Here is a 16,471-nt window from a genome sequence, read left to right as displayed (position 1 = left end):
CACCTTTTGAACCTCTACACTCGTGTGAAATACAATTCCTAACGTGGAAAGTGGCTTTTTAGTGGCGATTACATCACTTAGAAGAGTTAGTGAGCTGCAAGCCCTAACTATTCAGAAGGCATTCATCCAAATTCACGCAAATAGGGTAGTGCTACGTACAAACCCTAAATTTATGCCAAAGGTGGTATCCCAGTTTCACATCAATCAAACAATAGAACTGCCAGTGTTCTTCCCAAATCCAGATTCAGTGGCAGAAAGAGCTCTACATACACTAGACGTTAAGAGAGCTCTCCTGTACAATATAGACAGGACAAAACATTTCAGGAAAACTAAGCAACTGTTTGTTGCCTTTTCACCACAGCATAAAGGCAACCCCATTTCCAAATCAGGTGTAGAGATGGATTGTTAAGTGCATACAGATTTGTTATCAGAAAGCTAAACGCACATTAACAGTTCCCCCAAGAGCGCATTCATCAGGCAAGTTAGGGGCATCCATGGCTTTCCTAGGAAACATTCCTCTAGAAGAAATATGTAGAGCAGCCACATGGTCTACCATACATACATTTACCAAACACTACTGTGTAGATGTACACTCCAAGCAGCTGTAGGACAAGCTGTTCTCAAGACTCTTTTTCAGACTGCTGCAGCTGGCACAGGCAACCACCGCTAAGGGGGAGACTGCTATCCATTCTATGCACAGATATGAATTTAGCAGCCCACATGCCTCGAACGGAATATGCTACTTACCAGTATGCATCTGTTCTTGGCATGTAGGGCTGCTGACATTCATATCGCCCGCCCTCCTCCCCAGTGCCTGTCGCAGCTGTAGCACTCAGAATTAATCTCTAGGATGGACATCACTTACTGTATCATTCTCCATCTCTGCCACAATGGCGAAAAACAATCTGAGGATGGAGAGGATGCCCATGCGTACTGTAGTCCAGGGGAGAAGCCACCTATCTCGTGATACTTCGAAGACTCTTCCAGGACAACAATATGCAATAATCCGGACCCAACACTAGGCGGCGATCTATGCACAGATATGAATGTCAGCAGCCCTACATGCCAAGAACAGATGCATACTGGTAAGTAGCATATTCCTTTTGGTGGATAATTTATCTAACTACAGATTCTTTACTGATCCTTCCACCTCCCTGTTCTGTGGAATAGGCCAGGGTTCTCCAGCCTTGTCTCCAATTGAAGCCACTTATATTATTGAAAATCTTCCCTAGTTACTACTATTATTAGTAGTGTAACAGTACCACATCAAACAGGATTACCTTAGTGGACACCATAATCAAGACTACCCGCAGTGATCCCCTCAGGGAATTGGGCATGGTTGCCAGCATTTGTAAGAAAGCTGCATCAACATGGGTAATTCATAACAGCCATATCTGAAATGCCACTGCCACAGAGAAATTAATATGAGTATGGAGTCTCCCCAAAGCTATATGATTTTCACCCGAATATAAACTTTGATATAATTTTGTAAATTCAACCCTTTTATCCAAACATCAGCTTGTGTTCTGACAAATAGACACATTTTCATCTTGAATACACACTATTTCATTTTTGGTATACATAATTTAACCTAGCAAATGTTTTTGATTCAGTAGATTGGCGCACCCAGGAGAGCTACTTTCAGGTAGCTGGAGAGCTACAAGTAGCTCACGAGCTACCTGTTGGAGAAGCCTGGAATAGACTCTGTTCTCCATCTAAAATGATCCAATTTGGGATGGGCACACTGTTGAACCCTATTCACATAAGGCTCTGCTTCTGACGGCTCAAACAGATATCAGCAAGAAGCTGGCTTCTAATTTCTCGGGTGGGGTTTGTGTGTGAATCCCAATGTCATTTTAAGGACAGGACAGACCTGACAAGGAGCCACACAACACCACCTAACGACAATGCTTGTAATCTCTGAGAAGCAATAGTCACAAGGAGAATAATCTGAGTTAAAATACAGTGCTCAACAAAAGTGTTACCAAAGGTAAGTACTTTATTTAAGTTTTTTCTTTATTTTAGTTGCTGAAGTAAATTAGCTGCTTTCTGTTTTACCAACCTCACTGTTTCCAACAGGGTGGATGCACATCTGTGTAGTAACCAGAATGTTAACTTTTATTGTTATGCTATAACTATCTATGTATTAATGTCAGTGTGTGTGCGCACAAATGTGCATGCATTTCACAGAAATAAATTAACAATGATGCAGTGACTGACTACATTTTATATTTGGCTTTAAAGGTATCAGTTTTTGGAAGAAGCATTTCAGAATCAAAAAGGTGCTATTGAAAGTTTGTTGGTCAAACTCCTGGAAAAGAAGAATTATGTACATTTTGCTGCTACTCAGGTTCAAAATAGGTATGTATATGAACAATGTCGTGATAACATTTGAGCAATTGGAAGGGCCTATTCTGTAGTCGAGTTATTCAGATGCAAAATGTCTCCTTTTGTGTATGTGAAAATTTCACAATGTTAGCCAAATTACAGTATTTGTAATAGATCAAAAATGAGTGTGTGTATGACATTACCAAAACATTTATGCACGTTTAAGTAATTATTGTATTTGGAAACCTTTAAATATTCTTAATAGTTGGTCATTGGAATCTTTTTTTTTTTTTATTAAAGCATATTTAAATTAATTTGTAATACTGGCACTGTGGCAGTATTTCAGTTGAGAGACTATGAAAATTGAAAGTCAGTAGTTCACCGCACCTGTGGTGATAAGTGTGTAGAAGGAGTAAAGAACTTTACATTATCAATAGAAGATCTTGATAACAAACATCTTACCCATGACTTGAGGATAGTTTGCTCTTTCTATTTTCTTAACCTTCATATGCTTGCTATCATAATCTGATTGTGTGAAGTCGCGTACATTGCTGCATGTTTTTGTTTACTGAATGTTTTAAAGGACAGTTTTCAGAACTGTAGCAGCCGCATTTTTACAACTAATGGCTGTCTATACCGAAGTAAATATTATCAGGAAATTGTGAAGATCCCTAAGCTAGAGTTACTGCCTACTTCATAACATATCATAATAAGCAGAATTGTTTTTTAGTGGAGCAGTCCTGCCTATAGCTTGTCTCTGTAACTAACTCAGGCCTTCGGGTTTGAGTGTAAGCTTTCCCGCATGGCAGCCATCAGGCACAGAATTGGCAGAGCAAACTACTCTCTTTTAAGATGGCCAATCAAAGATTTTCACAGAGCAAAGGTTCTGTATCAACAGTTTGTCACGGGGGTTATCAACATTAAAACCCTTGACTACCACAGTAATCATTGAGATTTCATGTTAGAAAAGCCTTCCCTGTGGGCTTTGAGACCAAGTAGTAATAATCCATCTTTAAATCCCTATTGAGTTTAACATATGCTTCTCACAGTATATGTTTGAGGCCTACTGCGTTTAGCATAATTTTTCATAATACATAGATCAGGCCTTTAGCCATGATCATTTGCTTGCCACCATATCCAACTTTGTCCTTCTGAATTGAGTTTAAGGTTTGCCACTGATTGCTAGTCAAGCACTCCTTTCAGTGAAAGCACACAACTTCTGCCCAATTTAATCATGTACTCCTGCCCACCAGCGTTTGGGTGGGGCTAAAGCTTCCATCTGTAGTACACTTAAACTCGTATAGGTTGCTTACACAAGGTCTGGTGACAGCTGCACTGTCAAGCTAATCAAAGGGCAACATGAAGGAAAGAAAGGACCAGTAGAAAGGTGTAATACAGTGCCTGCACCACATAGACGAATGCCGAAAGAAACGACAGTAGAGTAGAAATTCTCTACTCGTACAAACCATTTGGAAAGCAAAAAGTTCCCTTATGAGAAAAAAAAGTGAGGACCGTTAAAAAATGTTACTGTCATGTCGAATTTATCGTTTTTAGGTCGAGCGTAGCGAACGGACCTTGTGTATACTTTAAGTATACTTTTAGTATTTGTAAATGGGGGGGTACACGCGCTGGGACTGGGAGGTGCACGCGCTTTCAGTCTCGGATGTCGGATTTGACCTCGTGAGCGCGACTCTGCCATGCACTTAGGAAAACGAAACCTAAGAGCCGCGCGACGTGAGCTGTCTACGGTAGAAGCTCACGCGCCCGGCTCTTAGGTTTCGTTTTCACTGGTTTATGCTTGTCTATTATGTCTGAGGTATTTTTTTTTGGTTTTTTGTTCTTAACACTCAATTCTTCTCGCTCGGTGTCTTCACGCTTCCAGTGATGGGGAGTTCACTGGGAAGAGACCTGGAGTTAAATAAGGCGTCCTTTGTGGACAGCGCCGGCTCTCCGCAGATAAGACCCCCGCCCCCTCCTTCTTGTGTGTACAATTGCACCGTGGGCAGCGCCGTCCTCTGGACAAAAAACATTCCAGGGCATTCCTAGACAAAGGGACGTGTCAGCTTACGCCACCCTTTCAAATGCCACTTTATTTTGGGTCATAATTCTCCGTTTTTGCTCTGCTCCTGTATTTTTTCCGCCCTATCATCATCTTTATTGATGAGGGGGTCAAGAATACAGTCGCGTTTAGCTTCATTAAACAGCGCTGTCCAGTAGAGCAGCTTCCGGGCGCTTCGTGAGAGTGTTTTCAGTCAGTGGGGCGTCTGTGGCGTCGCTGGAGTTTTCTGCCCGAGCACTGAGTGGCGTTAAGGTCTGTCCTGGACCACGTGCGCAGGGAGCACGGAGGGGCTTTACTTTCAGGGAGGGGGCGGGGCAGAGCGAAGGTAAACATTCACCAGCAGACGGTGCCAACTGGCAGGACACTAGGCGCTTTGCGTTTACTGCCTCGTGCATGAGCGGCACTTCAGACCAGTGTCCCCACAGCATGAGTACACACCCACGTGAAGCGAGCACAGGCAGGCGCGCCTCGTACTCAGGTGAAAGTGCTTGTACTTTCCCACGTGCTCCTCAGCTGTGTGTGAGTAGGGCGATTGCAGCCCAGGAGCCCGTCTGAATGCATAAGCGATTGAGCATCTTTTTTTAAAACTCTAGGTGTGCATTAACTCTAATACACAAGCATCACGTGCCTTTGATCTCCACAGACCCAAGGGAGTCTGTTAGATTTACTGATTCGGTCTCAGCACGGGCCAAAACCGTGCCATAGGATGAATAGTGCTCTCTAGCTGCCAGATGGCCCCTCATCAGGCGTGACACCGTGAGCGAGTACTGGCTTTTCAACCAGCTTCCCTTTCTAATGCTTTGTTTTTCCAGCGTATTACAACTTTGTTAAACGTGGAACTACACGTCCCAGAATGCAAGGGCAGTGGCTAAACACCCAGGTGTGCCTAAACATGCCACGGCTGACGTGGGTCCACTTTGTGGCTACCGCACATATCCGCTGCAAATGCGTATTCTCGTGCAGAGACCTAGTGGAGGGGGGCGGGAGGGAGGGGGACGTTTTGTTCCTGGTTTCCACAATTACTCTAAGCTCATAAACTATTGTCGCGGAAGAGCAATATTCTTACAGTGAGATTAACTTTTTATGTTTTCATATGGCATTTGTAAAAGCAGACTTTCAAGAAGGATCGGCTCTGCCTCGTGTGTTGGTTCAGAAAAGCAATTACTTGAAGTTTAGAATATATCGAGATCTATAGCTCACTAAATCTGTGCTTTAAGCGCCATGTCTTGCACCGCCCTGGGCATCTAGTTAACACCAGTGCATCCTTATACCGAGCCAGGTATGCCACGATTGAAGTGATGGCTATGAATGACACATTATACACATCTGAGAGATTCATATTTGAAGAGATGGGTGATAATTGTATCAAATGTATACATTTGGTGGAATCTTTGTTTGTATTAATATTTGACTATGTATGTGCTTTTTAGGTACTTAGTTTTAATAGCCGGCCACTATGAAGCTGAAGAGATAATCTCTTCCACCACAACAGCCAACATTACAGGCCTGGGAAGTTCAGCTAGCCTTACTTGGATACTTTGCATCTTGATAGTGGTAGTTTTACTTTTGAATGAGGCACTACAAGTCCCAGAAGGCAATTTAAAAGATGTGCTCTAGCTGTGGTACTATGAAATGGGGCAGCCACTGCTCCCTTTGTAGTCTTGTTGGCCTTTGTCAGAGATGCAACACTATCACCAGAGGACCTGTTATTTCCATTTGTATTCTGGAAAGTGTCGGCTGTATTCATAGTTGTGAACCACAAACTGGAATCCAACCGCCCCCCCACCCCCCAACTCCCAATCACCTCCAGAGCAGGCAGTCCGCACGTGGGGGGGCCTTTCACAAGACAGTCCCAGCCCCCTGCCGCCGCCACTCACCAGGTCCCTGGCTTGTCGAGCACCGCAACCCCAATCACGCAGCCTCGAGGGTATGTGCCAGGCCCCATGCCACTGTCGCCCCAGGCCTCCCGCTGCCCAAAAACGGCAGCCGGCACCACAGCAGCACCGCAGGAGAGTCGGGGTGAAGCCTCAAATTGCTCCCGCCATCTCCAGCAATGGTTCCAGCACCCAATCAGGCAGGACAGCTTAGCGTCCGCATGCAGGGATGACTGGCAACGGCTGCAGATGCAGAGGTCCAGCCGGGCGGGGTGAGGACGGCACGGCGGGCGTCTCTCCAGGGGGTCCACAATCCGACGCCAGTCGCCGCAGCTTTGGGGGTCACCTCCACCAGGACAAAAGGCCAGAAGCGACCACAGCAGGCTCGGGACGCGGAATGCAGGGGTCCTAGTTCAGCACACGGAGGCCGACATGTTGCAAGAAGGCACCCGGCAGGCAGGCCGGGCGTGGTGAAAAACACCAGATCGCCGGGCTCCCCACGGCCAGGATAAAAGCCAGGGGTGCAGCAAAGCAGCGGCAGCAGGAGTCAGGGCAGGATGGGTCCTGAAAAGAGTGGATTGCTAAAGTTATCGTACCCCCTTATTTGAAGTTATACCACCCATAGAATAAGATATAGCCTATAAACTTCAGGAAAGAAACTGTAGGTATCCCAGATGTTTACTTCCATCACACCTATTAATTCTATATGGGTTACCACACTCCTCTGCCAGAGGCTCGAATTAGCTAACTCGTAAACCCTGTTGGACAGGCTCCCACCCAGAATATAGTCACTTAATCCTATCCAGCTGCACCGGATACACCATCTTCACATCATTCACCCTCCTAACTGTGCATTACATAAGTGGTGAGCAGCAACATCAGACACTATCACACTCTCAGTGTCGGACTGTTCTGTAGGTCAACATGGCAAAGCTTAATGGGCTGGTCTGACTGGTTGGTGTGTAGGCCAGACAAAAAAATACACTGAACATAATTTCACAAAAGTTCTTTAGAAAAGTATAAGCTATTGCCATTATAAATTACAATAACTTCTATTTAAGTATTAGTTATTTAAAAAAAATTAAACGCCATTGTTATTTGTAATATCAATACATCAAAGTCATGTAAATACAAAACATATTGCATTACAAAGGCTATAGGTATCACATTTGCGAAAGTTAAAACTATTGGCATTGTAAATGACAAAGCTATTAATTTAGCTATTTAAAAAAAAAAAACATATATAAAAACTTTGCCATTTACAATACCAATAGCTCAAACTTTCCTAATGCGAGACCTATTACATTGCAAATGCTTGTTTCTGTAGCTGCTTGTTCGAGAAGCAGTGCCCTCAAAATAGACATGCTGGCTGGAGGGAACATGTTTTCACAATATTGAAGCGGCAATGTTGATTAAGGTTGTAGTGCTTGAATGAACTGAACTTCAGAAGCAAGAGTATTAGACCACCAATATTTAAAATTTGTTCGGATTGAGGTATTGCTAACTCGCTGATCTTGGTGTAACATCATGTGAATGACATCTTCAGCATGCACTCTATTTCTTAGGACGTGCAAGGACTTAATACATGGGGAACAAAAGGCAACAAAAAATATTTACGTTTAAACAAAAAAAGGTGACATAGACTCCTGCTCTGAATCTTTTGCAGAATCCAAACTTTTTGTAAAGAGAGCTAATGACTGAAGTGGCTGGCCTATTGCCCCCTTCTGTATGCTCTGGTTGGCGGTAATAAAATATCAATGACACCACAACAACGCAATGGATAAAGAGTGGATAAAATTCCCTGTGTATAGATTTGTTTTGGTTACTATTTTTCAATATTTATTTTGCTAAAAGGCATTGATTAACGCCTGTCCCTTAAGATGTGGCATAACATTTAAAATGTTCATACACCAAAAAGCACAGACAATGGAATAGGGCTAGCAATGCAGCACCTTTACTGAACTTAAAATTGCCACTTTCCTAAGATGCATTTCAGTATATTATCAGTTACACTTTCATTCTTATGCTTTGCTGAGCAATGGTCCTAGGAACACTGGTTGCCATTTGCCCTTTTCACATTTTAACATTGGATTATGAAGAATTGTTTGCGTTAGTCTTTACTTGCTTGTCACTAGTTTAAAGTTAATATGCTCCTTGTCCTTTTTTTCCTCTTCTCAAAGCCCTCATCTGCCATGTGATCTGTAGTCTTGCTATTTCTTTGACAAATGTTGCATCTACAGAAAATAAAAATCATGTAAAGTAAAGCACTCTGTTTTTAGGTTGAGGCTACCGTCGCACTGCGTAAGCAGTGGGGGCGGAGCCGAAATGTCATGACTTCAACAGTGGTGCTTTAACACGCCTCTCTCTTCCATTGGCTAGCTTCGTAAATGGAGGCTAGCCATTGGAAGATGTGTGTCAATTACTATTTTCCCCGCCTTGATGCGATCCGTGGGCGTTTCTGCCTCTTTTTTAAGTCCCTTTTCATCGTCATTCGGAGGTGGCCGTTTACTTCTTTTTTTTTTTGCCGGCGCTTTTGTTTTGCCATTTCCCCCGACCGCCGCTGAAGGAAGGTTGTGCTGCCCGCCCACCCCCCGCCGTGTGCCGTGCGTTAGTTCGGCTCCTCGTGCTACCTCTTGTTTTATTTTGCTTTACAAGTAGTCACTCAACCTTCATCTATACACAGTGTAGTTTACGAGAGAAGGAAACGAGGAAAAGAGACGTCGTTTTGGGAAATCATTGGTTTCCCTTCTGTGGAAAACTGAGCTTCCCTTTTCTGGGCTTCATACACAATTTACCGAAGTTGAACCGCCACACGCAAACACATAACCGCCCCTTCTGCCCTCCCCCTTCACTCTCATTCGCGGTTGAATGACACCCCTCCCCCTCCCTCCCCATATAACTTGCTGGGATTGCGACTTGCCATGTGCACACAGATGCCTGCAACAAGTGCACTAACCCACAAATTAACCTGTTCAGTTTGTGATTTACCAGTACTGGCCACCGATCAGTGCATTACCCCACTGATCTATTGTGTAAGGATTTAACCAGAAATGTATGCCATTCAACCACGTTCCCGTTTCTTCCAAGACCACAACTCCAAGCATTCCGTTGGTATTCTTTCCTGGCATGCGAAGGTGTGGGCGGGGTGCCCCACTGAACGTGGCCAGTAGGAACGATGGTGGCGTAGCCCGGGCGATGAGCATGTGCCGTATCTATTCAGCTTCATGGCAATAGAGCTGGGCTCCCAAGTCCGTGAATTGAGCCGGTAAAGTGGGAGTCATTTCAAGACAGTAAGGGCACTCGGGGTTAATGCACCTGCTGCATATGTGTATGTACCTGCACATTTATTGGTGCGGTTCAAATATATCTGCTCTGGTTAGTGTACCTGCTAGGTCATTCTGTGTGAAGGTCACAGTGATGGATGAATGATGAGGCTGAAGTGTGCGCGCGCCCTCTGGAAGGTCGCAGTTTATAGTGCTGCGAAGCCAGTCTTCAAAGAGCTACTTCTTGGCGAGCTATGTTACAAAGGGCATGATACAAGGCTAAGAGACATTGCCCTTCGTGGCGGACTCTGCATCCCATGTGATGCACGTGCTGTACAGAAGCATGTGTTAAGGGCTTGAGATCATACTTCTGCCTGTAGATTACAATATTGTAAGACCCGTTGCCTCACCTGGTGGCCTTCCCTGTCTGGCCACTGGTATAGCTGCAGCACCACTGTCTGCTGCTTCCCACAACGGAGGCCATGTAGCAAACGGCCGCATGTGGCCAAGATGCTGACTGGTCTGATACTACAGACTGACGATGCCAATCGTTTTGACTTTTGTATAGTGCTTGCACTGAGACACATCGTACGTGTACGCAAGCACACCCAAACCCTGGGCAGAGGTTACACTGTTCTCACAAGCCTGCGGCTCCCAGGCGCACACAGCAGCAGTGATAGATACCGGTTTGCAGCTCACGACACAGTGCTGTACATTGACGCAAAACAGGGTGCTGTGCAACAGACTTTACCCTCGGCCCCCTATCAGCGCAGATGGAGGGTAATGGACCCCATGTGAGCATAAGTGGCGCACTCTGAGTGTAGTGCATTAGGGCTATCACAGCCTCTGCATTATGGATGCACAGGGAAGTGTATGTCTTGTCATTTGTGGCACCTTCACCCAGTCCTCATTATTTTCCTTTCAGTTAGCAGCATTTTTAAGGTTATATTTGAAATAATATAAGGAAAGAATCGAGAACTACAATTTTCTTTCCACTATATAACTACAATTGTCTAAATGCATCACATAAAATACCTGAGACTTCGCATCTCTACACTTCGAAGATAGATGAAAAATACCCAAAAGCAGTAATTTCCTCTGATAATTCAATAATTTTTTTAGTTTGCTGTTTTAAAGTTTTGTATGGTTTTTGGCATGCCACTGAGGCGTTTAATTTCTAAAGCCCGGTTCCCAGCACATATTGTTTGAGAACAAGGCCAATAAAAGTTCATGTTTATTGTGTCCTTGGGACAAGTAGGCGGATTCCCTGCCGCACAAAGCCTTTGGCTGGCAGTTTACAGTAACACATTATGGATCAGGGAAGGGCGCATTGTCTGCAGTTATGTTTTGTAAATACACCATGTGTACACATTTTTATTCTGGACCCATTGTTAGTGCAGTCTGAGGTTACAACATTTCCTTAGAAGGCTCACCGTAATAAAGGATTTCCATTAATGAACAATAAATACAAGTTTGGACAGCATTAACATACAGATACAAATATTACCTTAGGAAAGAGTCAATTTGTCATACATAGATTCATGGTTCACATTTTTCACATAAGTTGTCTGCCAGGCATGATTTTAGCATGACGTTTTGCAAATATGTACCCCATGTGTTCTTAATTCTGACTTGTATCATAAAATAATTTATTTCAAGTACATTCATATGTACCTGTGTGCCTGTTTTTTTCTGGATACGTTCCAGTCCGTTCTTCTATTTCACTTCGTTGAGTTACAATGCATGATTGAATTGGAATGGCCTCTTTTTTGAGTCACAAAAATACGTGTATTCAGTGAAAACCTTTTTGTAAATGATCCCCTTGTTGGCTGTTAACCATTACTTTCTCAGACGAAAGGGCAGCAGATACAAGGTATATACACACAGGCCACGCAGCATCGCCTTCAGTTGAATTGCAGATTATGGAGGATATGGACTCACTGGCTCTCATGGTCACTTGCCGTAGAAGAAAGGCAAATGCAGGGTGCTAGATGACAGGTCTTTCACGATCAGTTATTTCAGAAGAAGTGTCTTCACACGATAATCGGTTGCTAATTCGTCAGCAGCAATACCGGGTGTAGCATAGGCTCACACCAGCACTGATTGGTTAATATAGTTTATTAGTTAATTAAAACCATAAACGGGTACAAAGTGCGTATCTAACATGTTTACAAGATTAAAAAGGCAATATAAAAACACTACATTTCCAGTAATAAAATAATCAGTATATAAAAGCCAACGGGACATTTTATGATAAACACATTCTCCCTAAAGAAAAGGCTAGAGGAGGCATGCATAGGTAATTGACACTTGGCTGTAGTCCTCCGGCCATGTAGCCTCCAAGATAATAATCAAGCTGTGGGGCATTGTCGATCTGATCTTGGCACTCCCACCGTAAACGCCCATCCATGGCTTATTCTAAGCAAGGTGACCACTATACACAAAGTGTCAGGTGCATTTGTACATCAAATGCAGAGAAAGGGGCCCCCACAGACCAAAGGGACAGGGCACCGGGCAAGACTTAACAGTCGAAATTATAATTCCCTTAGGGTTCACTCATCACTCAGTACAACAACCTCAACAAGGCGGGGTAGAGGATTAGCATGCCCCTAGTAGCCCACCAAGGCCTTAGTATGCGGCGGACGTAGGAGATTGCCATGCCCCTAGCAGCCCATCATAGGCGTAAGTGTGCAGCACAGCTGCGCTAAAAGGTGTGCTGTTGATGTGCAGTGGCCAATGCTGCTAAGTAGGGTAGGGAATTAAAACCTCTTTACTCTTGACACCACCTTCTAGACCTAACCTCTGCGTGGCACTATAGGGGCTTGAGATATCACTTGCAACCATCCATTTGCCGAAAAATGTGGCACGTCTACACAGGGGAGTATGCTATTAGGTTTGTGGTGGCCAAAACCCTGGTCGGAATGGGGGGGGGATGAAACCTTTTGCTCTTGCCTCTCCCCTATTACCTCCTACTGGCACTTTGAACCCTAAATGTCCTTTTTGGATTTCACAAGAGTCTTGAATATATGTGTAAACTGTACCAACCGAATATTGAGCATCATGTTCCTTGGGTTTAGTGACTCTATTGCTGCTAATCTGCACATCCTGATTCCTATGCTCTTGAATTCACTATGCAAAAACTGGGTGCGAGAGAGGTGGTTGTCACTGAATTCACAGGGCAAAGCATGCAGCTTCGGGCATGCCCTTGAAGGAGAACCCTTATTGTGAGGAGCAGGAGTTCACGGGCTTCCAGTCTCAGCAGGCTAAGTTTCTGTGACCTCATGTCAAGGTGTTAGCACAGAACCCTGTCACTGGCTGGACATGGGAGGTTCTCTCTTCTCTCTATACCAGAGAGATTCTCTACACCAGAGAGATTCTCTACTAGGTCTCCTGGAAAGGTGTCAGCGCAAATCCCTGTCTCTGGTTGGACATGGGAGGTTCGTTCTACACCAGAGAGATTCTCTACTAGGTCTTTCAGCAGAGTTTATTCTCTTGGAGAAATATTTGTTCTCTTAGACAGCCAAGGATTCGGTCTCCAGCGCTTGCCTTCATCTACACGGGTGTGCAGATTTGCTGGACTCAGAAGGTGAACACTGGATATGCTGGAGTTGCTGGCTTTTATCCAGCCCTCAAGGCTGTTGGTCTAGGTTAGCTGTCCATTCAAATTCCAGGTTAACCCTAGGCTTTAGGACTAATGAATCGCAGCAGAGTGCATTTTCTTTTCTTTTCAGCACATGCCTCTTCAGGTGAATTTGTCCCTAGGCTGTGGCTTTTACTTGGTTATTTCTACTTTCCAATGAAAAGCACATGATGCAAGAGATGAGCAGGCAGCGTATGTTCTGTAAGAGGTGTGTGCCTTGGACATGCTTCCAAAAGTCAGCCATTGTTGAACTGTTGCTCTGACCAATATTCACTCACCTGCAGGATGTGATTTGGTTTTAGCCAAAACAAAGGTTCCCTCCTATGAATGATGATTACAGCACACAATGCAGTTGGCTTCGTAAAGCATTATAGAGGGGTGGGGAGGGGGTGAGCAGTACAGGGGTTGATGCAGAGGTAGGAGAGAACAAGTGTTACAACTTCCACTAATTCTGTGGAGTACTGTACCATACATATTCTTCTTTAATTTCACCCGCTATAATTATGCCGTTGACACTCCAGTCACAATAAAGCTTGAAATTCATGCAACATTGACTTGCGTACTTGTTTATTCATCAAAATACTTTATTTCGGCCTATAAGGCCATAAAAGTAAAAGAACAATAAAATGCAATACATACAGAATGAAAATAGAAAAAAAAAATCCTCCAATATTCACTTAATCAAGGCTATATACATATGGTTCTTTACAATTCATTTTAAGTCTAGTTAAGTTCCATCATTTGGTCTTAACAATCTGGGGGTAACCCGCTTCTAAAGTGCATGTGCCATGTGATCATAGTAAAATACTGCTTGTTATATATTAATATCCGGTTCCTAAAAAGTGCATATACAATACATGCTTGATGGAGCAGTATCTTATACTCTACCATTAAACTCGACCATTGACTTGGGTGAATTTATATCTAGAATAATTGAAAGACGGGGAACATTTAAAATTCCAAAGAAAAATTCTGTAAAGTGCATATATTGGGAAAGAGCTGTCAATTCTTAAAATCATTGAATCAGTACTAAAAATATATGAGCCAATACATTACAGAACAGGTAAAAAGAGAAAAAATACTTCAAGTTTTACACAGAAGAAAAGCTATTTCAGTAACGATTGTTCTTAGCTAAAATATACCTCTGTAGTTTTAATCAAGGTTGTTCCTGCCAGATTCAGCAGATTTGCCACCAATTGGGAGCATTGGGTTGGCAACCAACTGAAAAATTATTATTTTTTCCTCCCTTTTCCCTTGTAAAGTTAACAGCCAGTAGGAATCGGCTGAGGGCAAAAATTATTAGACACGAGTTATCGGTTTTTAATATTCTCATCATGTCGTTTATTCTCCTAACACTGAGGCACCTAGCTATTGGTTTTATCCATTTCCTTCTGGCTGGTATGTAAGCCGGGCAGAAGAACAAAACATGTGCAATGTCTTCATCAACCCCCATTCTGCATAAGGTACACAGACTCCCCCTCCTTGTGCTTTGACATTGACCATTTGGCAACAAAACTGTTTAATTGTAATATACTATATCTAAATTTTAGATAAAAGCACTTTGCCAATAACGGTTCAATCTCGTCTAAAAACGTCTCAAACTGGGGTGTTGTTTTGAATTGAAGAAATTGTACAGTTAGTCTACCATGAGAGCTGGTTGAAATTATCATATTCTCAACAAACTGCCAAAATGGGAGTTTAATTTCGTGTTTTGAATCGGAAGTCAGCAGGCATGGGTTCACCCAGTATCTTTTCAATCCTAGGTCTGAAAGCCATGATCTAATATGAATCAGCCAAGGGAAAGAAACTTGGGTGTCAAGAGCTAGGAGTTCAATGAGTGATTCTCTATACACTACTAGCTCTTGTGTTGACCAAATTTTAATCCAAAACTCCGGAGTTCTCTAAATTGCTAAGGGCTCGATGCGTTTAATACCCAGAAAGTAGGTCAAGGGGGTCACTGATCTATGCTGACTTGAACTTTTTTTGGGTTATGTCTTCTAAGCCACCCATAAAATTCCAAAGATCGTGACATTTCTGGTGGCTTAGGCCGTTGTTTTAACAAACTAGGAAAAAACTGTTTGACAGAAATGCATCTTCTCCGGTATGGATTCGAGGACCAACACTTGGGTGTGTGTGGGTGTAGCCCCGTGTTGCCATTCTCTTGCTAAGCGTGGTGGTTGTGTACTGCTTTAAGCTTGGCGCATGCAGGAAGTAAGGCACTTTGTGGTGTGTATGTAGTTTGAGGGCAGAGAGTTGTAATATACCTCGCGTGCAACATCTAACTGGCTTCAGAATGCTCTCTACCCTGACCTTCGGTGTACCGTGAAGGGCCGGCGCGAACTGGACCTCTAAGTTCCCCTCTAGGCACGCTCCCGCCATTGCTTGTTTCGACCTTTTAAAATGTGGCATCGATGATGCACTTAGCACAATCGCCGTGAGCGGCAGCGCCTGGGGCCTTAGTTCTTATGACGTTTATTTGTCGAGGTGAATATAAAAATATTGTCTTTGGAGTTTTTTGCTTTTGGCGCGAGTTACCTCCATCAGTCAGGCGGTACATGAAAGACCCAGGCATATTTGCCATGGTGTGGACAGGGTTGCCGAAAAGCTTAGCGATGCTGGACGCCCCTCCCCTTTCCGATTTCCAGGCTTGGAGTTAAAACCTTGTTGGCGGCCGACCCGCCCCCACTTAATGCTGCACATGCCTTGCGTTCTGGCCAGATCCCTTCACTGTTGCTCCTTTTTACTTAAACAGACTTTTCCTTAGATTTTTGCCGACTGTGTTTGTATCCGTGCAATAAAACGCTATACCACAAAATGCAACTTTAAAAAGGTTTGTAACATCATATGCCATGTAATTCCTATGGAAATACACTAACCTAATTAATCAAACTAATGCATGGAAAATTCTGATCTCCGCTGTCCTTAAACTACCCCAAAGTATAAATATTATTATTATATATATTATACTCTGGGGGGGTGTGTGTGGCTCTGGGTGTGTTTGTGTGTGTGTGGCTCTGGGTGTGTTTGTGTGTGTGTGTGGCTCTGGGTGTGTGTGTGTGTGTGTGTGTGTGTGTGTGTGTGTGTGTGTGTGGCTTTGGGTGTGTGTGTGTGGCTCTGGGTGTGTGGCTCTGGGTGTGTGTGTGTGTGGCTCTGGGTGTTTGTGTGTGTGTGTGTGTGTGGCTCTGGGTGTTTGTGTGTGTGGCTCTGGGTGTTTGTGTGTGTGTGTGTGGCTCTGGGTGTTTGTGTGTGTGTGTGGCTCTGGGTGTTTGTGTGTGTGTGTGGCTCTGGGTGTTTGTGTGTGTGTGTG

The 16,471-nt window shown here is 43.8% G+C and overlaps 1 protein-coding gene across 3 annotated transcripts in view; it reads left to right on the top strand.

Annotated features, from left to right (window-relative positions):
- TRIM33 (tripartite motif containing 33) overlaps window positions 1–16,471 on the top strand; it is a 505,710-nt gene that overhangs the window by 160,302 nt on the left and 328,937 nt on the right. For all 3 annotated transcript variants that reach the window (XM_078644393.1, XM_078644394.1, XM_078644392.1), the window contains exon 5: window positions 2,245–2,361. In XM_078644393.1, coding sequence (XP_078500519.1) covers window positions 2,245–2,361 — 117 coding nt within the window. The remainder of the gene's footprint in view (window positions 1–2,244; window positions 2,362–16,471) is intronic.

Source organism: Lissotriton helveticus, chromosome 5_1 (assembly GCF_964261635.1).
Source record: "Lissotriton helveticus chromosome 5_1, aLisHel1.1, whole genome shotgun sequence".
In the NCBI taxonomy this organism is placed as follows: Eukaryota; Metazoa; Chordata; class Amphibia; order Caudata; family Salamandridae; genus Lissotriton; species Lissotriton helveticus.
The sequence above is the reverse complement of the archived record's forward strand: the minus strand, read 5'-3'. Positions and strand labels throughout refer to the sequence as shown.